We start from the raw sequence: 22985 nt of genomic DNA on the forward strand, positions 1-22985 counted from the left end.
TCAAAGTACAAATTGTGCTGGCAAGCTCCAGCGTCTGGCTTCTCCTAAGGCCAACCTGCCAGCAGCACCAGGGCTGCGTTTCGCAGCCCCCAAATCGGAGCTGGCAGGTGACGGGGGCAGAAGAGAGGCAGTCACGCTCCCAAGCAGGGGAGCCAAGGTGGCAATCAGAGGGGCGGGCAGAGGAAGGGCTCCGCCGAGCCGTAACAGTGGAAGCCTTCAACACAAGATCCATTACAGCCTGAACACCCGCAGCCATTTACACATCACGGCTGGAAATAAATCCTCGGGAAAGCAAAGACCAAGGGGAAGCAGCCATTAATACGCCTTGCCCGAAGCCCCGCTCAAGCCAGATCTCTCGTCTGCTGAGAGGTGTGACCAGGACGTTCTCTTTCTCTCACCCGACCCCCTCACTTGGAAGTCAGGTTATTATCAATATATTAGTATCAATGCTAATCTATTTCATTAGCATACTCCTAAGAACTAACATTTATTGAGCCCTGGGCGAAGTTCTTTACTTAATGCTGGTAACCCAAGGAGGTAAGAACTATTATGATTCCCATTTAGAAGATGTGGAAACTGAGACTCAGGGACCAAGGGACCTGCCCAAGGTCACCCAGTGAACAAACCACAGAGCCTGGGATCAATCTAGATACATAGCTACACTGTCAGGGGAGGAGAGGAGGCTCAAGGTAGAAAAAATATTAACAAAGGAACGAAAACTGTTTCCATTTCTTTGTAAAAGAAATGCATGAACATGATCCCATGTGTAGAGATTCGTGGTACAACTAGCAAGCGGGTCCCTGCTATGAGGTGAAGCAGGAGCGACACACAATCTGGCAGAAACACAAACCCATGGCCTCCGGCAGACAGACACAGCCCAAAGAAGCTGGGTCAAAGGACCAAGGGAGAAGAGTTGACAGAAAAGTTGTAAAACACCACCCTTGATCTTTTCGGCTGTCAGCTCCATCTATACCCCTCAAGCCAACTGATAAACATCTTTCTTTGCAGTTGGTGGGGAGAACAAGCACACAGGGACAGCATCTGTTGCTGCCCTCCGACTGGGGCCCCTGCACAGTCCCATGCAATGGCCACGTCTCTCTGGAACCTTCATCAGAGTGTCACCCTTTCTGAGCTTCTCTGTAGGACACTTTACACTCTCCACTCATCACACTCCATTACTCAGCTTCCAAGTTCAACTTTCAAACAAACTGTCTCAAACATCTCCTGTTTTCTTTCAGAGGAAGGCATGCACGAGCTTTGCCTTTGTGTCCTGTCACCCCGCAAGTAGCTCCAGATAATACAGTCACCCCTCATCTACAAAGGACTGATACAAGACTCTTTCTGCAACACTGAAAGGTACTTTAGGAGAGAAAGCACAGACAGGAGGAGAGGGACCACGGGAAGGAGGGACAAGGAATGGGTAAAGCCGTGAGGGAGGGAGGCTGAACCTGGACTCTGGGAAGAAGTCCTCAAATCACAAAGTGAGCCAAGGCTAAAACGACTGAAGGCGCCTGGTTCACAGCACACTCCTGCAGCCCTGCCCCCCAAGGTTCTAAGGCTTGGCTTCGGGAGGGTCTGTCCAGCCCACCGCAGTCAGAGCTGGAGGTGAGGTTGTAGACATAAAAATAACAATACTCCTGGGACTTCCCTGGTGGTCCCGTGAGTAAGACTCTGCGCTCCCAATGAAGGGGGACTGGGTTTGACCTCTGGTCGGGAAACTAGAGCCTGCACGCATGCTGCAACTAAGAGTCTGCATGCCGCAACGAAGATCCCTCGTGCCACAACTAAGACCTGGTGCGGCCTAAATAAATAAATTTTTTTAAAATAAATAAAAAAATAACAATGCTCCTAAACCTCTTGATGTTTGTTACAAGACTGTGCTTTTTATACTTATGCTGGTAGTAGGCTGCAAATGAAGTTTGATGTGGCAGACTTTTAAACTATATTGTTGTTTTGTTTGTTTGTTTGTTTTTTGCGGTACGCGGGCCTCTCACCGCTGCGGCCTCTCCCGTTGCGGAGCACAGGCTCCGGACGCGCACGCCCAGCGGCCATGGCTCACAGGCCCAGCCGCTCCGTGGCATGTGGGATCTTCCCGGACCGGGGCACGAACCCGTGTCCCCTGCATCGGCAGGCGGACTCTCAACCACTGCGCCACCAGGGAAGCCCTAAACTATATTGTTTTAGCTTCAATATTCTATACTTTTTTTGTTTTTTTACAAATTTATTTATTTTTGGCTGCATTCGGTCTTCACTGCTGCATGCAGGCTTTCTCTAGTTGAGGCGAGTGGGGGCTACTCTTCGCTGTGGTGTGCAGGCTTCTCACTGCAGTGGCTTCTCTTGCTGCGGAGCACGGGCTCTAGACGCACAGGCTTCAGTAGTTGTGGCACATGGGCTTCAGTAGTTGTGGCACGCGGGCTCAGTAGTTGTGGTACGCGGGCTCAGTAGTTGTGGCTTGCGGGCTCCAGAGCGCAGGCTCAGTAGTTGTGGCACATGGGCTTAGCTGCTCCGCGGCATGTGGGAACTTCCCGGACCTGGGATCGAACCTGTGTCCCCTGCATTGGCAGGCGGATTCTTAACCAATGAGCCGCCAGGAAAGTCCCTGAATATTCTATAATAAGCTTTTATGAAGTATCACATGCTAAATCACTACAAAATTTGTTGTATTGTAAGAAGGGTGTAAATAGTTTATTAATAAAATGCTTCGTATGCAAATTTAAAAGAAAAAGAAAAAAACAATACTTCTTTCTCTGTGGCAGTGGTTCTTGAACTTGTGGGGGCCACAGAACCCTGAAAGGATCTTGATGAAAGCTGAGGATTATTCTCCTGATAAATGGACCTACGTACATTCAGGACCCAACAGAAGTCTGACCGCAGACCCCAAATTAAGGACTCTTAACTTATGTGAGCTACTTTTTGATGACATATATTTTATCAAACAAAAACAGGCAAGCAGCAGTCAGGGTGGGAGGGAGTGGACAACCGACAGGCACAGGATATATATAATATAATTCAACGCCCAGTCCAATCAAATGCTTAAATTATTTCTATGACATCTCGGCCACATGCCAGCAGAAGCCGCAGGAATGGATGAGTACTGTTGCGATGACCAAGATCAGAGATCATTTATTTCTAGGGTCCGGAAGCTTCGGGGAGCTAAGTTATGATTTAGCAACTCAAATTTAAAGGTAACAACAACAAAACCCTGAAAATATGACATAATATAGTTAAACCAGGGAATTACAATTCACATAAGAAATTCTCCTTTGCCAGTCCACATATATATGTAAAATGAGATTACAGACAATGACCTTTGTGACTTATAAAAATGCTTGGGGTCACAGATCTCATAGACAGTTAGTAAACTTTTGGAAGTTTCTATCCAAAGGTTTTACCTAAAAGAAGGGCCATTTTCTAACAACGCCCCCGTTATAAAGACACCACCATGTTCTCCAAACAGAAAGCAGTTGCCCTGCATCTGTGCCACTGAGACAGCAAAGGCACACTAGAGAATAAAAGGATCCGAAGTCAGATGATCGTGCCTCTACAAACCGCTGGCCTGGGGCACGTCTCTTAACTTTTAGGGATCTGGGCTCCCTCTTCAGTAAAATGAGGCTAAGACGCAGAGTTGTGGCGATGATGAAGCTGACAGTGACACAAAGGACGGTAACTAACACACACCAGCCCTCCCCTGAGCCCCTCGCGTGCAGCCCTCCCCTGAGCCCCTCGCGTGCACTAAGCTCTTGATCATCACAGCAGCCCTGAGGGAGACACTGCCATCAACCTCATCCTACAGATCAGAGAGCAGGAGGAAGTTGCCCAAGGTCACAAGTAGTAAAGAGAAGAGACAGAACTTGAAGCCAGGCAGGCAGTCTGGTCCCAGAGCTCCTGCTTTTATCGCCACGCTACACAGCCTCTCCGGCTGGATGAGACGATGAACGCTTCCACACTTTAGAAACCGTAAAGTGCTGAAACGGGGACTTCCCTGGTGGCCCAGTGGTTAGGACTCCACGCTTCCACTGCCGAGGGCCCGGGTTCGATCCCTAGTTGGAGAACTAAGATCCCGCAAGCCGCGCAGCACAGCCAAAAAAATAAAGTGCTGAAATACAATATAAGACACTTCTGTAACGTTCACTGTCTCCTTTCTTTGCCCTTTTCATATCTGCCTCAAAATAAGATAATCTGCCTTCTGTCTGTATCCCCAAACTAGTTAAAAAACAAAACGAAACAAAACTTAATATGCATTATCCTTCAGTAAGTCAGGCCGTGAGTGGAATGCACAAACCAAATAAAGACATCTCAGCAGCTGTGCACCGAGGAAATACAGCGGCTAAGAGTCACCTCCTACCCGAACATCAAGAAAAGTGGGACCTGGAACCCTAAAGCCCCACCTCCCCGCTCAAAAACACATCACTGGAATTTTAATATTGACTTCAAAGACAAGCAAGCTACTTAGTTAACTCAAAGTGTTTTGTTCGTTTGTCTTCTTCTGCTGGGCCTCGCTAGACATTGGAAATAGCCTGGTGAACAGGCGGGCAGCGGCCCTGTCCCCTGCCCCAGCTATCGGCGCCCACGGTCCATCGCGAATCACGCCACGATGTGGGCAAGGGGGCTGCAGGAGTACAGGGGGGGTCACCTCACCCTGACCTGGGGAGCTGGAAAAGACTCTCCCGAGTACGTGACCATAAACAAATATGGACAAATAAAGTGAGAGAATATTAGCCAAACCAAAAGAGGGGTGGGGCCCGTTGAAACAGGCCACTTCAACGGCACGAGGGCAGGAGGGCGTGCAGGTTGAGTGCGGCGCTGGGGTACCGTGTGAGCCAGACCGTTACCAGCTACACTCCAGAGTCTCTTCATCCTGAGCGCAAGAAGAAATCATCACCATATTTTAAGCAGGAGACTTGTGAGATCAAACTTGCACATTTAAAGGTCACTGACGCTATGTGGGGAGAGACAGGAGGTGGTGAGACAGGGAGGCCAGTTAGGAGACTTCTGCAAATGTCCTGGCTATGAGAGAAGACGCCCTGAAGGAGGGTGGGCGTATTCGCTCATCCATTTAGCAACAAACACTTACTAAGCGCACGCCAAGCACTAGAAGCCATGGTTCGGCCCCGGCGCTGGAGGGCTAAGGGTCCAGCACAGCCGATGTGCAGACGGAGTGAAGCCCAGGAGGCAGGGGCGCTGCCTGACTGATTCTGCTGGCTGTCCTTAACCCACCCCAGAGCCGGTGTTTCCAGCACTCCCCTGGCCACCAGCTCCCAAGTCCCCACCTCCCCACGAGGCTGGCCTTATCTGACGAGTGGGAGTAGACGGCGGAGGTAGAGCCATTGGGAACTGCCCTCCAGACCCCACCGCGGTGCACATGTTGTCAATGTGCCTTTAGGATCAACAACAAACTGGAGGCTTATGAGAGCCCTTTCCCATCTTGTGACTCATCAGAATAAAGCAACTCCACCCTCTGCGAACCAAAAGCTCTGAAAACCTTCCTCAAAAGCCATACGTGCCCATCACTTTGTGACTGAGAAGGACGACACTTCACAATTCGGAGGACGTCTCAACAGGAAAGGCAACATTCCCCACAAGACATCTTACTAGGAAATTACCACACTCCGGTTCTATAAGCTGAGGCCCCCAGGCGCGGCATTTTGGCCGAGGATTCCAATGAACTGCCAGCAGGATAATGTGGTGACGCTCTCTGAGCTACTGTGAAAATGCATTAAAATCTCAATGTTTGAGCTCATCCAAGCAGTTAAAATGAACACGACTGCTCTGTTTTAGACTGGGAAAAACAAGGATGGGAGAGCGCTGGTCTCTATAATCCTCTGAGGCTTCACGGAACATTTTAAAAGCATTTAGATAGCACCTTTGCTATCCAAACCAAGCTGACGGTAATCTAGTTAACCAGCAACGTCTCCACTGGCTCAGATTAAGTGTTATCGGGGAGAGGGCATGGCGGACGGGAACCTGCAGCGCTGAAAGGAAACGCGTACCCACCAAGGGCTTCCTCTGTGCTGGCCCCGCGCTAAGAGCATTACCTGACCGGAAGAATAAGTGTCTTCACAAACATTTTTCAGGTGAAGGGGACGAAATCTGGAGAGGAACTATATAACATACGGAAACCATCGCAGTGATTTTCACAGGAAAGAAAATACAATTCCACCTGATCACTAAACAATGCTCTTCAACGGCTGCCTCATCGTTTTCTGCTCACTAAGAAACAGAGGTCGAGAATTCATTTTATCTTGAAACTCGGGTGGTTCAAATTCTCGTCACAAACACCATGGATGATGCAGGATTTTGAATCAACTCATTCTCTGGGAAACATACTGAATTATCAAGTGTGATTTTAAACAGTGAGCTAGACAAATGACTGGATGGACAGCCAGGCAGGTGGCCAGGCAACAGGAGAGGACACAGTGCAGGCAGCGGGCCCCAGCTCGCCCCTGGTGAGACGCTGAAGTCAGTGCACAGGGCCAATCTCACCCACGGGCAAAATCAGCCTTCAGGGCTCCAGGTATTTAAATGAAATTTAAACAGACCCATTCGCTGGGAATTCCCTGGCGGTCCAGTGGTTAGGACTCGGCACTTTCACTGCCAGGGCCCGGGTTCAATCCCTGGTCGGGGAATTAAAATCCCGCAAGCCCCATGGTGAGGTCAAAAAAAATGAAAATAAACAGACCCACTGACAAATAAGACAGAATAACAAATGTGTAGCACCCTTTGCAGTCACTAATCCATATCAAAAAAAAACCACATGGAGAGTTCTTCTAGGACAGAAACAGTCCAACTGGGTCAGGTCTCATGTCAACGGTGGCAAGAAAGTCAGCACCCTGACTGATTGATTGGTTTTTTTGCCTTCGGACACAAATATAAGATATATATTTAGTGTTCTCTTAAAATCAATGAAAACCCCTTAAAACAAGCAAAACCTGGGACTTCCCTGGTGATGCAGTGGTTAAGAATCCACCTGCCAACGCAGGGGACACAGGTTTGAGCCCCGGTCCGGGAAGACCCCACATGAGGCGGGGCAACTAAGCCCGTGCGCCACAACTACAGAGCCTGCGCTCCAGTGCCCGTGAGCCACAACTACCGAGCCTGCACTCCAGTGCCCGTGAGCCACAACTACCGAGCCTGCGCTCCAGTGCCCGTGAGCCACAACTACCGGAGGCGGGGCAACTAAGCCCGTGCGCCACAACTACAGAGCCTGCGCTCCAGTGCCCGTGAGCCACAACTACCGAGCCTGCGCTCCAGTGCCCGTGAGCCACAACTACCGAGCCTGCGTGCTGCAACTACTGAAGCCCATGCGCCTAGAGCCCGTGCTCCGCAACAAGAGAGGCCACACAACGAGAAGCCCGTGCACCGCAACGAAGCGTAGCCCCCGCCCGCCACAACTAGAGAAAGCCTGTGAGCAGCAACGAAGACCCAACGCAGCCAAAAATAAATAAAAATTAAAAATAAATAAATTTATTAAAAAAGAAAACAAAAAACAAGCACAACCTTAGGCTACAGCAGAATATGGGCAAACTGGTGACACGCCAAGGGCAAACAAACCAGAAAAGTGTATATTACAGCAATAAATTTGCATTTGCGTTAAGCACAAGACAGAATTAAAATGCACCAAACTATAAAAACAGGATGATACTTAAGATCTCAGGAGTGCAAGACAAAATTTCCTTTATGTTCAGGCCCTATTCTAGATAAGTTACAGGTGTCAATTAAGTCACCCAGCACCCTATCAGTTATGCTCCTTTCCGACAGTAAAGACAGGTAAACTGAGGCATAGAAAGGCCACTGATTAAGGGGGAAAAAAGACCAATAGTGGAGTCGGGAATTATTGTTAAAATCATGTGCTTTGGGCATGCTGATCAAGTTAGAGAACTGGATACATGCTAAGTTCCAGGAAGATGGGAACCGATCAGTTTCATTCACCGTGTCTAGAACAGTGCCTGAAACACAGTAGACGCCCAATAAACACGTGTTCAACAGACGGATTAGATATTTCCTGGCCAACAGCACACTGCTCAAAAGCAGTTTGGAAATCAATATGATTGAGCATTTTATACCAAGCGCAGCCACTTTCTCACACATGAATGCATATGCACACACTCAAAACCCGCAGACTCTCTCGCTTCCAAATCTACCGCGTACGGTCGTCAGAGGAGCGCGGAGCCCAAATGCTCAGCGGCAGCAACTACTAATACGTGATCGGTAATTCGAGAAGCCTACTGGCTGAAAATCGTGATGGTACGATGTAACCCTCCAACCCTAAAACACACAAGAAACATCCAAACGGGGGAAAAATAAGAGCAACTGGCATCCCATGAACCCACTGGAGGACTAAGTACAATTCCTGTTAAAAAGGGGAAAAAAGTGGGCAGGGGGCTTATCTTTACACAGCCATCCCCGGGGTCCCCACCCACGCCAGGAAGGGGATAAGAGGCTCCAAGGCAGTACCCTTCTTTTCATGACATGCCCAGCAGATATGCCAGTTAGTTGCTCAGATCCCAACTGCTCATATCATACTTATCATATCGGAGCTTAAAGCAGATGAGGGTACCTGCCTCTCTGAATCTGCGGGGCCTGGGGCTGCTCTGCTCATGGAGGTCAAGGCAATTGCCCTGGGCCACATCCATGCCTGCGCCGGGCCCCACGCAGTCCTGGTCAGCGCACAGACTGCGGCTGCCAGGGGGTCACACCCACCCCCGTGGTTCCCTCTGATACAGCGTGTGGACTGACCGCTGCTCCTGCTTCACCGACAGGGGGATCAGCAGACACGAAACCACAGGTAAATGGCAATATTTCAATGGGCTTCAACAGCGGAAGAAACCTCTCTGCTTGCCTGGACATCCGGATGACATTCCCTCTTCAGGCCACCGAACACTGCGGGTCCCGGTTAGAGGGCTGGCGGCGTGGCCCTTGGACAAGTCACTCTCTCTATAAAAGGAGGGGCGCCGCCCCACCTGATCGTGAGGGTCCCCTTGAGACCTAACACTTGGCCAGAGGAGGCACAGTGCCTGCAGTCGGTTTGGAACTGTGGGGGGGGCTTGGGGGGGCTCAGTTACGAGTGTCTACCGTGTCCCCGACGGGAGGCCTTCAAAGTGACACCAGCGCCCCAACCCTCGAGGAGAGGGGACGGACCTGGAGGGCGAGCCGCTGCGGCAGTGCGATCAGCGCAGCTGCTGAAAGCCTGTGGGGCAAACACAGACCAGATCAGCTCCGCCTGGTCAGTCTGGAGGCTTCTCTGCAGCAGCGCTTTAATCTCTGCGCTCCTCCCAGAGGAACCGGGCTGCGTCTGGCGCAGCAGCCACAAACGAAGCTAGAGATTTCAGAAAGAGCCTCCCATCCACAGGGCTGAGGCAAGTCTGACGGTGCAACAAGCTACTGACCTGCCAGAACCTACTAGGTGAGTATACTGTCCCTGGGGGGAGCGAGGGTCTGGGGAGTTCCGGTCACTTGGTCAGGTCAGCGAGGAAAAAGCAGCAGGCCGAGCAGGGCCCCGGCCCAGGGAGCGCGGCAACCAGCTCCTGAGAGGCTGCTGGAGCCTCCCAAACACACACGTGACTGCTGCAAAAGAAGGGGAATGCTGACGGCACAGGACCGCCAGAGAAGGGATAAAGCGTCTCGGCGCTCCCTTCCACACCTCCTCCGTTTCAGTTCCCCCACACCCAACAACAACACAAAGCTGCAAAAAGTCAAGGGCAAGTAAATAGCAGCAGACTCAGAAGGGAAAAAACTCAAACTGATCATCTAAAAAGGAAAGAGGAAGAGATTTAGAGGCTTCAATTTACTTAGAAATAGCTACTAGCAATAACAACTATTTACTGAAGGCCACTATACATCCTTCCCTGAACCAGAAACTTTATATACAGTTTCTAATTAGACATTCAGACCAATCCGATGAGATTGGTATCATGTCCATTTTCTAGTCCAGCAGGCTGAGGCTCAAAGGTGTCAGATAACACCCAAAGTCTAAGCCCTAACACAGGACAAGGCTTACCCTGTGGGGATAACAAACAGGCAGAGGAGGAGAAAAGCCGCCACAGGGGTAAGCGCAGGGGCACCGAATCTGGGTTCATCTCAGAAGACTTCCCAGAGGAAGTCTAAGACCTAAATGACCAAGACTTTTCCAAAGAAAGGAGGGAGAAGGAAGAAGAGCGTGTGCAAAGACCCTGAGATCAGAAGATCCTGGGGAACCTCAATGCATTCTGCAGACGAGAACGGGCAAAAATAAGAGCAGGGAAAGTGGGAAGAAAGGAAGCTGAACGCTGAAGGATTCGCGGTGAAATGACACGATGTCGGGAACTGCTTTCAAATACTCCAGTCCTCACCCCGACCCCCAAAAAAGAGAGCAGGGGGATGTGGAAATCAAAGAAATAAGAGTGGCAAAATATTCTTAATTGCTGAAGCTGAGTAGACAATGGCTCATTAGGTAATTCTCTTACTTTTGTGTAATTTGAAACTTTCCACAATAAAAAGTTTAGGGTTTTTTCCCCCAGAAAGAAAGGAAGGAAGGAAGGAAGGGTGGGGGCTAGAGAAGGAAGCTGGTGCCAGACCGTGAGGCCCTGCACCCGGCTGCTCATGGTAAACAGGTCGTCTGCCGGGCTCTGCGCCGCGTACTCGAGGGAGTACTCACGTATCCCCACAGCCACCCTAAGATGCAGGACTGTTCGTGCCATTCTGCAGATGAGGAAACGGAGGCTAAGAAGTCTGGCCAAAGGTCTGTCTGCTTCTGGACTCAGGCCCCTGTGGGTGCGAGAACTAAAATGCCTCCCAGAGCCAGCCGGGAGCTGGAATTAATCCTAAGGGAGACGGAGGAAACCACCGAGGAGCAACCCATCGGGTGTCTTCTTTGTCCAGGTCCCCGGGAACTGCCGAGCAGAAACTGGCTGCAGTGGGTGGGAAGGGGCAGGAGGCCAGAGGGGAGGCAGTAGCATTGCCCCAAGCAATAAGGGGGCCTGGGCTCAGACAGCGGCAGGCAAGGTGGAGAGGCAAGACTGAGAGGTTTTGGAGAGGTGGCATCAGTAGACGTTGGTCAGCAGGTGTGAGGGTCTGGGCACCCCACCGCGAGAAGCAGGCCTGGGGCGGGGGCAGCGTTTCCGTCCTGGCCTCCTTCTGCCCGAGAAGCCTGTGAGCCCCAGGCGCAGATGTCCAGCGGGCACTCTGACACAGGGGTCAGGACCTCAGGCGAGCTTCTGGGCTGGCTGGAGTGCGGTGTCACCCGTGTACGGCTGACAAGCGAAGCGGCAAAACAGATGGGCTGGCCCAGAGCAGGCGCAGACCACAGGAGAGAAGCACTAGTTATCTCTCAGCTCTTTCCCAGCTCACACCCGCCGGCAAGAAAAGAAGACAAGCAAAAGGGGAGGCTTAACATCAGATTCTTTCTGCACTTGTAATGGTACACTTCCTTCCCCACCGTCAATGTGCAACTTACCAGGAACAAAAATGATATGGGACAATTTCCTGTCTACTAAACATTCCTGGAAGAGAAGAGAAAGTGCCCTTTGCAGGCTCTGGTTACAATCTACATACACAAAGCTTCGGGCCAGCCGCACAAACCCAATCAGCCCAGAAAAGGCTACTATAGGACAGCCAAAGAGGGACTCCAGCTGAGTTACCCTCACCCCCAGCCCCGGACAGAGTGACTCCTGCAGGGCACGTGTGACACACAGCCAGCAGCCTCTGCAGCCTGCCCGGGGCGGCTTCTCAACAGAGTTCCTGCTCCTTTAGAGAAAAAGGAGGGAATCACACATCTGATTCCAGGTCACAACAAAGTGACAATTTTCAGAAACCACAACTAATAAGTAGAACATAAAGATATGGAACTAGGCCAAAGCCTTGGGGTGGAACCCACTTAAAACTATGGGGGCATCAGGTGATTTTCATGATGGCTTACACTCCGTGTGTTACAGGAGGCTACGGCTGTCTAGAGAGCCTCTGAAAGGTAATCTTCCCCTAAGGGCCTCTAGGGCTGCTGCTCTATCCTGGTCTGTTCTGAGATGCCCTGTAGCGTACACAACAGTTGTGCTTAAGAAACGTTACTGGACAAGAATTACTCTCCTCTACTCCCCGGGTTACACTTTCATTTCCAAAACCACGGAAATGCCTAAATGATGCCACTGCTCCTTCCCAAGTGACAGCCAAAAGGGACTCAAGAGATCTTCAGTCCAGCTCTTCGTTCTACCAACAAGGAAGCTAGAACCCAGAGGAGCAAAGCCACGGGCACAAGGCACACAGCTGGAGAGCAGACAGCCAAAACCAAATCCCAGCCTCTCGAGACCTCTGTCCAGTGTTCCCATGACTACCGCTGCCTCGATAAAGCTTGAGCAGTAATATTAAAAGGAGTAAGAAGAAGCACTAACACCGTTGCGCGCTCACTACACACGGGGCACTGCTCTGAGTACCTCCGGTGCATGACACTCATCAGTCCTCACAACAGCCCTACAAGGCAGAAGCGTTTTTATCTACTTTTGACTGATGAGGAGGCTGAGACAGAGGGAGGGTGTGGAACTCAGCCCAACTCACACAGCCGGGGAGTCAAACCCAACAGAGTCCGACTCCAGAGCCCTGCCTGTAATGAGCACCCAATTTACAAAATGGATACAATCCAGGTGTTTATTTTTACACGGGCCCGTGTGTGCAAACATTTTCCTAAAGAAAACAACGCCAGAAATCCCAGACTAGCCTATGATGTTTTCCCCACCAGGAAAGAGGACTACAGGGGAACTCTGAGCTCTGGGGCAAGGCCTTATCAAGTGCCAAAGTGAGAGGATTCCTCCTCAGTTTGCACAGATGGTCTGCTCTGGGCAAGACACCGCCCTTCTCACCAACTTCTCTGCCATCCCCTCATTCCTCATTTCTTCCCAGGCCCCTCACCCTGTCTTCACCATCCCTCAAGTCCCACATCCCATCCAAACCCCTGGCTCCATATCAAAAGGTTACCAAAAGGTTAGCTATCTTCCTCACCAAACTCCCAAACCTCCAGGTTTTATGAGGAAAGAGCCCCCTCCCACTAATTCATACTAATGTGTGAATTGTTGATATCTATGCCCAGGCTTCCTCAGGGGGAAAAGGTGCTGACTACCTATAAGAATCTAATTTGTAGAACTTCAGAAGAATATACTAAAGTCAAGCTTGGGAGGCTGTGTGATACAGCGGAAGTCACTGGAAGACAGGCCCGCACTGCCTGGGAGTGTGTCCTCGCCACTTGGTTAAGATAATAATACCAACCCCTAGAGAGTATTTACTCTGTGCCAGGTAAGTGCTGTACTTATATTACCTCATTTAGTCTCAACGTATTTTTCTGTGGTGGGTACAACTATCGTCCCCATTTTAAAGAATAGAAAACTGAGGCACAGAGAGGGAAGCTTCATCGTTGTCAGGGAGCAGAGCTGGGATGTGAACCAAAGTGGTCTAGCGCTGAAGACTATGCTCTTAACCGCTGAGCAATGCTGCCACTCCATAAACACACACACACATACGCTTAGTGTGCCGGGAGTTACAACTACCATTTATACACACTTATGACATGTGAGTTGTTCTAAGGCACTTCATACGCATTATTTCATTTAATATTCCCTGTAACACTATGATACAAATACTTGTATTACCCCCATTTTACAGACGAGGAAACGAATGCTTTAAACAAGTTTTTCACGTGTTCAAGGCACAGCGTAAGTGCAGAGCTGGACCATATCTCAGGCAGCCTAACTCCAGAGCTTACAGCTAAGCCTTGACTTTTCTGACCGTACCTTCCTTTACTTCTGAATCCAACAGTATCTAGAAACCCCGGAGATTGGTTTTGTTTGCTTCTTTTTCCTGTTTGGTTGTGTTACTCCTTGTTCTTTTCATAATGGCTCACACAGTATCAGGGCTTTGGGTGGGGGGGGAGGAGAAGGGTGCGGGGTTCCAGGCCAACCAGGGCAGGCACTACTGCAGTCAAGCTCACTCCGCTGGTAAGTTCACGCTGAGGGACAGGGAGCCAGGAAGGTGAGATTTAGGTGTAAGAACACCTCTAAGAATGGTACCTGGCATGTCTGCTAATAGTAACAATCCAGGACAGTGCCTGATCCAAAGTCATGATGATTAAGGTTTTGGGGGGCATTTAAGTGATTTTCTTTCCTCATTATGTTCTGAATGAATCCGTATTCCCTGAGTGAGTTGGGGGCGGGTCTGGCGATAAGGAAAAAACACTAGGAACAGAAATTAGTTATGGATAACACACCAAGTAGGGTAATCCCTAAGAGGCTGATGGAGCTGACTCGCCTCTTCCCAGTTTTCGCATTTCTGCCAAAACAACAGCTGCCGCAGAACACCTGACATCAGGTGCTGTCGCTCAAATCAGCCTGACTCAGTCAACTCCGGACGACTTCTACCAAGTCCCATCCCCTCCTGAGCACTGGCTGTCAACCCGGCTCTCTCAGGAAGGGAACACCAGATGACAGGCAACGTAGATGAAACTTCCAACCTCAGCCCTCAAGGAGCTTATCATCAGTTCACCGACTGACCTCACCTTTCCTTCCAAATTACCCTTCTGGAATCTGGCCCTGGCCTCCAGCACAGGACCTCAGAATTTCCTCTCATCTACAAGTAGCACAACTAGATTTCTCAGTAATGGCCCAAAATGGCAATGTCCTGATGGCACTTCATCAAAAATACAAGCAAGCAAACCACAAAAGGGGTTGTAAATTAAAAATTCAACAGAAAACCCTTTTTACTTATTCTTTCATTCATTCAGTGAATTCTAATTGAATGTGCACTGAGTACCAGGAGCCCTGCTAGGCGCTGGGGACTCCCCCCTGGGAACGAGAGGGACACAGTCTCTCTCCTCAGGGACCTAAAAGAGGACGGGGTCCCTAAGGGAAAAGGCTCCGTGTTGCAGTTTTAACCAATCCTACCCATTAGCTCCATGATGCCAAAACGTCAAGAGCACCTTCAAGGCTGGGTGTGAGGGACACGCATGTTATAGCAACTTAAAGCCACTAAGTAACTAGATTCTGATAAGAACAGCTCGGGAGAGTAGAGTGGAGGAAATGTCTTCAGACTTTCCAACTGAGTACCCTTGGAATTGAATTTTGCTCCTTCTCTAATAAAAGTGAAAAATTAAGCATGCAAAAACAAAGAAAAGGCAGCGCCAGCCCCTTCCTCAGGGCCCATTTCCCAACCCCGGGAGAAAGTGACACTTCTGGGGTCTTTGCTGCTTGAGACACATCACCAGGAAAAGGCTGAAGTCTTTGCCCCCTTTTCAGGCAAATACACAAGCAGCCTCCTGCCATAAACAAATGAAGACAGTCAAAGCCGGAAATCAAAGCCTGGAGACAGGACACTGGAAACCTTTGGAAAGGGGCCTTCAGAATAGTTCAGCCTAACTCTCAGCATATCTGAACGTAATAAGCGATAATAATAAGAACAATCCGGAACAGTGCCTGATCCCAAGTCATGATGATTAAGGTTCTGGGGGGCATTTAAGTGATTTTCTGTCATCATTATGTTCACATTCACTATCTTACAGCAAGGACCACGTTGACGCCAATTATTTTTTGCCATCGTCAAGAGCTTGTCATCTCTCTACAGAACAATAATCTATAGGTGCACAAGAGTTGAAAGCTAAATTCTTTCCCCAATTCAGCATGGGAAAAGCGCTGCTCCCAGCGATTTGACATTATTTCATTAGATTAATTTTTATTTTTTTATTTTTTTAGGTTAATTTTTAAATGTGTTATCCTAACAATTATGCCAACTACCATGTAATTAATATTCTGACTGACGTTACAAAAATTACAAAATCCCCTGAAGAAAATAATTAGTCAGTAAGCGTGAATGAGACTTCTCTATGGCCAATGGCACATAAAATAGAAAGTTCATCACATAATGGGTGGTGTCAAAGCCTTTCCCACACTTCCTTCAATTCTTAGCCAACAGTGCAGAAAGCTGACCTTGGCAAGTTACCCTAAACTTCACCTAACATATTAATGCACTTTCCCGTTTAAACTCTTCGAGGGTAAAATGAAGAATGATGAAAGCTTTTGCAATTAAAAAGCTCTTTTCATTTGTAAGAGAGGCATGATAAACACATATCATTGCTGCTTCCATATCCCCAGCTGGAAATTAGAATACTGGCTTATTTCTTGGGGCTACTTCTTGAGTTTATTAAAGAAATGTACATAAGGCATCCTCACCCTTGTTTTCCTCTTTCTTTCAAGGTTTGAAGTACAGTATGCGTATGATAGGTCTTAAATCCCTTCTAGAGTAAGGTAAGGTATAAATAAGCAACAGTCAAATAGGACATTATCTACCATAACAGAAATAAACCATGTCTCCCCTGTAGTCCACCTTTGAATAACTGGCAGGGCTGCCTAGCCCCAGAACACAGAGTTGTGAGCCCAGAGGTGGCCTTAGCAGGAAAGAACACAGAGGGTGGTTAGTGTGTCTGCCCTGGACAACAGTGACAGTTTGAGGACCATGTCCCATGTATTTGCCATCTCCATCCTTCAGTAAACCACCAAAAATGAGTAAAATGTGATACCGGTTCATGAATAAAATATAACATATGAATTGCTCCTGTGATGAAGGTTAAAGGGGGAAAAACGTTTGCTATAGTCAAAACCTTAAGCCAAACCTGATTACAGCATCAAGTTTTAGAGGAAAGAACACTGACCTACATCAGGAAAGGCAAATTCTAGTCTAGCTATGAAGCCATGAGCAGGTTGGTTCACTTGGCCTTGGTCTGCTTGGCTATAAAATAAGGGGGTAAGCTAAACATCTCTTAATCATTCTCTTTATTTTGCCAATTAATGGTATAAGACTCCAAAATCCCCTCTCTGCTGGGGCACTCGGCAGCTGGTGAAAGAGCAGTTACTTTAGAGGCATGCACCCCGCCAGGACATGACGGAAACCCCTACCCCACTCCCACTGCTGATACGGGACTTAAAATCTGTGATACACTTCTACATCTAGTTTTAACCTGTAGCATCTCCAGGACAAGAATTTCCACATACATAATATTTCTTTTCCGTAACACATCCTCTTGTCCACCTGAGGGCAAGGGTGGGGGGCAGGGACAGGGTCTTCTATTTTAATACTCTAATAAATTCAGCAAACAATTAAAATTACCTTCATTCAAAAGCTAAGAGTCATCACTTCAAGTTAAAACCAGTCGCTTCCACTGGAGTCCCACACACTCACGGTTTCGAGATCAGCCTAAATCTTCCCACCGTTGAAAAGTCTCCATCCCTCAAGCCTATTCCAAGAACAATACCCACATGACACATGAACACAGTTTCCACGTCCAAACACCAAAAAGCAAGACTTTCTACCAGAAGTCCAACCGGAAATAAATCACCTACAGATCAGACCCCACCCAACCACCAGGTAAACTCACATTAAGATGTCCAAGCGTGCCCCTGGGGAAATAAAGAAGCTCAAACAGAACAGCCTGAGAGGGCAGGGCTATCTGCGTAGGGCCTGAACAGTCTCATGTCTGGCCCTGGCAACTGCAACAGACATCTCTAATTTCTTGTCTGCCCTGTGTCCTCTCCTGCCTCTATCTAATTCCAAGCAGCCCCAATTCCTGTGCTTCAGCTGATCTGCACTGGGCAGTCAGAGAATCTCACCCCCTGAACTCAATGAGCTGTCCGGGTAGGTAGGGGCCACCTACCAAACAGGGCCAGAATCCATTTTTAGGGTCTGGTGTGGACACCTGGAGATCAGCTGGTAGAAGGACCATGCAAACCTACAGCTGCCAGTGTGTCTTTTCCACCACTGGGAGATATCAGGCCAACACTGGGAAGCAGGCGTAGATAGGGCAGGAGAGTGACAGATCCCCATACCATCTGGGCACCCTGATCCTCAAGACTGAAGTGGGTCTCTGTCAACAGCAGCCCAGAGCTTGGAGGACAAGCCTTATAGGTTAAATGCACGCATCCCAGGTTCAAGCTCCTTTTTGAAGTGCCCCACAATAAATCATTTCTCCCTGAGTCTCAGATTCAGCCGCCAGGGTTCCACTGCAAACCAAAGAATGTTAAATACTCCTCCAGACAAATTCAAAGGAAAAATTCTACACACTGGAAACAATGTCAAGGCTCACCTGTCACTTAAGACCTGAGAGGGAAAAGAACCAAAGGAAAGAGGAAAAGGATGACGGATAACTGGAGGGGAAAAGGATGACGGATAACTACAGTTCACAATCAGTAACTGTAAGAACAATTATCTCCAGGGAGGTAGCAGTCTAATGAGAAAAGCTTCCCAAAATGTTCCAAACATATAACCTAGCTTTCTCTCAGCAGCAAAAAAACAAAACAAAACACAATAACCCACAGCACCCAAACAAGAGGAACTTGTTAGTAAACTAACTGTTTCCAGGCTTGTGAGCCTAATTGTTCCTGTTATTTTTACACGACAGCTTAGTTTTCCTTTTACAGCTGTCCTAAGGTCTACGCCACGGGCCTGCCTACCGCAGGAAACCATGAATAGCAAATTCGAGGGAGAGCGTTTAGAACAATCTCCCTCAGACGGGTGTAGAATAATTAGAGAAAAGAGAGTATTAGGAGATTATTTATTTTATACATAGTATACACACTACTATGTATAAAATAAATAACCAGCAAGGACCTACTGCTGGTTATTTTTATAGCACAGGGAACTAAACTCAATAGTTTGTAATAACATATAAGGGAGAGAATCTGAAGAAGAATACACACACACACACACACACACACACAGACACATCACTGAATCGCTGTGCTGTACACCTGAAACTAACACGATATTGTAAATCAACTATAGTTCAATTAAAAAAAAAAAAGGTGAAGAAAAAAAAAGAGATGGGGACTTCTCTGGCGGTCCAGTGGTTAAGACTCCGCGCTTGGGTTCGATCCCTAGTTGGGGAACTAAGATCTTGCAGGCTGCGCGGCATGGGGCAGGGGGGCGGGGAAAGAGAGACAGTAATCTACCAAACAGTACTCTAGTGAGGTTCTTCCATCAACAAGGGGGAGGACAGGCCAAGCAACAGAAACCATGTGAGTGACTGCACACTTAGACCAGCAGCCCTTCACCTTCTGGGGGTCAGGGACCCCTCTGAGAATCTGGTGAAAGCTAGGAGTCCTCCCCAGAAAAACACACACACACACAACATTCTGCATGTGATTTCATGGGGTTCATAAAAGCTGCTCCCTACACCCAGCAACCAGGTTAAACGCAACTGACTCTGAACAATCCTCAAAGACTTCAAAGGACTACATAATCTAGGGAAAGTCTAAACTTCCAACTCTGTAACTCGATGCTGAATCAAGAACAAAAAAGGAAAGAAAAACCCTCACTCTCTGCCTTTATGAAATGTAAGAACACTTGTTTTTTCCTTTGTTAGCTTCATGTCTGACACGTCCCCCTTACCTTGTTTGACCACTTATATGCCTGAAGGAGCTGACTGTAGAGAGGGGTTTTGTCCTGCACGGGATCCAGACTCAACAGCCCGCTGTTATGGAGAGGATGGTTCTCAGAAGGCTTGCCGACCAAGTTGCTCAGACGTTCCAGCTCACTGAAAAGTAAACAGATACAGCAAATAAACCCGAGTCCACTGAAACTCCAGTGCTAAGCCAACCACATTGGTCAATGGCTGTTCTTCAAACTGCCCATCAAAAGTCCCTTAAGGGGCTTCCCTGGTGGCGCAGTGGTAGAGAGTCCGCCTGCCGATGCAGGGGACGCGGGTTCGTGCCCCGGTCCGGGAAGATCCCACATGCCGCAGAGCGGCTAGGCCCGTGAGCCATGGCCACTGAGCCTGCGCGTCCGGAGCCTGTGCTCCGCAACGGGAGAGGCCACAACAGTGAGAGGCCCGCGTACCGCAAAAAAAAAAAAAAAAAAAAAAAAAAAAAAAAAAAGTCCCTTAAGAAGAAATACTTTCTGAAAGGTTAAGAAGACTAGGGCCACTTGAGACAACCCCTAACTGGGGGCTGATCTTGTTTTGCAACTGAGCTCTCTGGCACCATGCTAAAGGAGAACAAGAGTTAAGAGCGATGAAATCAATAAGCCTCCTAAAATCAGCCTTGAACAACTCGAATCATTCTCTGAGGGGGTGTGGGGGGAGAGGAGACTTTCTGGAATTTTGAACGCAATATAACACTGCTTCTCACTAAGAGTGTTCAGACCCACGTACAGATCAGTACCTTTAGCAGAACAGCAAGTACCTGAATAAATGATGATTATTTACCATTCACACAGAGACAGATTCGTACGTGGTGCTTCACAGATGGTAAAACTTAACAAAACAAAGAAGAGATAAAATAAACAAACGTAACGGGAAGACACCACCGAGGGGCTGTGTCAAAGAAACACGCTTCAGTCTAGCAAAAAAAAACCCTCTAGAGCAGCTTGGGAAAGGGAGCCAACAGCAAAAGCACATTCCAGAAGCACGCCAGTCTAAGGGGCCAGTCTCAAAGTGTCAACAAAGGCTTTGGAGGAACAGCTTCTCATGCCAGGTTCATTCTGGAATCTTCAGCCACCTTCTTCTTGGTACTGCTGTCTAAAGATTTAAGAAGGCAAAGGGGTGAGGTCAACATTCTTAAACTTTCTACAATGGTGAAGGGTTACAACATTCTGTATATTACCAAGGGAAGCCAATCAAAGAGGAGATGGAAGAGAGGAAACAACCACCAGCACATCCCCTCAAGTAGGGAAAGTATTAACTGGCACTGAGCCAGAGAACAGCAAGTGGGTGTGGGAGTTGAGAAGGGGTGTGTGATTTCCTGGCTTTCCCCCAAAACAAGAATGGCAACTACTTAGAGGAAAATAAATAAAAAAATAAAAAGAGGCTCCCATCATTTGGTCACCACCTCCTCTTCCATCCTACCTCCTCCTTCCATCTGGTTACTAAGGAGACCAAGTTGAGAAGGGAAAAAAAAAAAAAACAAAAAAACCCCAGCCACTCCACAAATTATAGGATGACTAGCTCACCCGATGCCTTCCCCTGCTAAGGTCAGTTCTGAGAGGTAAAAGGCGAAAAATCCTGCAATTCTAACCCTCCTGGAAAGGACTGACTCTCATAAGCAGGGGAAGGCAAGTCCAGGACCTAACCAGTTAAAAAGTGCCTACTGTGTGCCAGGCATTTTACAAACATCCTCTCACTTAATTTCACTTATAAAGTAGAAGAAGGTGACTTGTAAGAAAGAAATATACAATCCTTAACCCTAAAAGACCACAAATTAATATTTGTTGGGGGGCGGGGGGAGGTGTAAGCAGAAGTGATTAAGGTGGTTAAGGCCGAGATTAGGTCTCTCTAGAGGCAGAAACTTAACAGGACCAGTGAGAGTGGGCGTGAAAGTACTGAACAGGTGGTTTCGGAAGGAGTAGGGGAAGAAAGAACAAAGCCTATTTTGTCGTGTTTGGGGGTGGGTTAGAGTGGAACTGATGAATTCCAGGTTCAGGGACGAAAACCTGGGGCCAATCAGACGGGGTGCACTTGGCTTTGGGGCAGCGCAGCGCTGAGCAGGTCCTGTTTGGTACTATTTTATCAGACATGGTGGGGCCCAGAGGGCCCACAGGTGAGAACCCTGTCGAGCTGAGATGAGGAGTGGAAGTTCCTGGGAAGAGTACGTCCCCCAGTGAGAAATGGAAGGACCACTGAGGAGGTCCAGGGCGGCGGGAGACAGCCAGGACCTGGAGGCCAAGAGAAGGGAGACGAGAAAGCGGGGGTGGAGGATGAGCTGGCCCTAAGGGGCAGGTAGAGGCTTGGAGAAGAGGGAGGGGGAGCAAGAGAGCAAGGCAAATGGACAGCAGCCCCTGACTGAGGAGACTCGCGCGGGGTCGGGACAGGGTGGGAGGTCCCCGGCCCCTTCAGCCGGTACCTACTTGAGGTCCCGGTTGACCGAATGCAAGTTGTCCTGGAAGTGCGCAATGAACGCCTTCTCCCGGCCCTCCAGCGTCTCCTTGTTCCGCATGCCATCCTTCAGGCAGTCGAACACCCTGCTCACGCTGGAGCGCAGCGCCTGGATGGCACTGATGGCCTGGGCAAAGGCTTCCAGGTTCACGCCGACACTTAACACGTCCGCCATGTTGCCGCCGCCACAGCGGGCCCTCCAAAACCAGCGAGCAAAAAGCCGCACTCGCTGATGACGCAAGCCCCCGAAGGGCTCTGGGAAATGTAGTTCTCGCGGGGCGGGGCGGCCCAGGTGATTCCTCAGAGCCGTGTCCCAGAGAGGGTTTCCACTGTAAACATGCGTGGGCAGGAAAGTGATCCCCTGGACCTGGGGAAGTCGGGCTGCACGCTCGACTCTCCTAATGGTGACAAGGAAATACAGAAAGTTCCCTCACTTCCCCAAACTTGCACTCTTGGGAGTCACATGGAAAAGAATTGCTCAGAGCGTTAAGGTGTCCCGTGGTGTAAACGGTTGCATAAAATGCTTCCAAATTCGTAAATCAATAGGGGAGAAGAGAAATTTCTTCCCTACAGTGGAATGCCAACTAATAAATGTAGAAGAAACGATGGAAAGAAAATTACCATTTGGCAACCGTTAGATTAATAACTGATGCAGATAGGAATTGCAAAGAAAGAAATATACAATCCTTAACCCTAAAAGACCACAAATTAATATTTGTTGGGGGGCGGGGGGAGGTGTAAGCAGAAGTGATTAAGGTGGTTAAGGCCGAGATTAGGTCTCTCTAGAGGCAGAAACTTAACAGGACCAGTGAGAGTGGGCGTGAAAGTACTGAACAGGTGGTTTCGGAAGGAGTAGGGGAAGAAAGAACAAAGCCTATTTTGTCGTGTTTGGGGGTGGGTTAGAGTGGAACTGATGAATTCCAGGTTCAGGGACGAAAACCTGGGGCCAATCAGACGGGGTGCACTTGGCTTTGGGGCAGCGCAGCGCTGAGCAGGTCCTGTTTGGTACTATTTTATCAGACATGGTGGGGCCCAGAGGGCCCACAGGTGAGAACCCTGTCGAGCTGAGATGAGGAGTGGAAGTTCCTGGGAAGAGTACGTCCCCCAGTGAGAAATGGAA

General features: G+C 48.8%; 1 protein-coding gene across 2 annotated transcripts in view; it reads right to left on the reverse strand.

Moving 5' to 3' along the window:
* Window positions 1-22061, reverse strand: part of LOC114483930 (mediator of RNA polymerase II transcription subunit 27-like) — a 38283-nt gene extending 16222 nt beyond the window's left edge. Inside the window, exons 1-3 of one of the 2 annotated variants that reach the window (XM_028497626.2) lie at window positions 21838-22061; window positions 19387-19531; window positions 4814-4858 (exon numbers count right to left, since the gene is read on the reverse strand). In XM_028497626.2, the coding sequence (XP_028353427.1) occupies window positions 4829-4858; window positions 19387-19531; window positions 21838-22040 (378 nt within the window). In that variant the 5' untranslated portion in view covers window positions 22041-22061 and the 3' untranslated portion in view covers window positions 4814-4828. Of the gene's footprint in view, window positions 1-4813; window positions 4859-19386; window positions 19532-21837 lie in introns of those variants that run through there. The other variant, XM_055089634.1, reaches the window with a different exon arrangement.
* Between the last annotated feature and the right edge of the window lie 924 nt (window positions 22062-22985).

This window comes from Physeter macrocephalus, chromosome 13 (genome assembly GCF_002837175.3).
Source record: "Physeter macrocephalus isolate SW-GA chromosome 13, ASM283717v5, whole genome shotgun sequence".
NCBI classification, from domain to species: Eukaryota; Metazoa; Chordata; class Mammalia; order Artiodactyla; family Physeteridae; genus Physeter; species Physeter macrocephalus.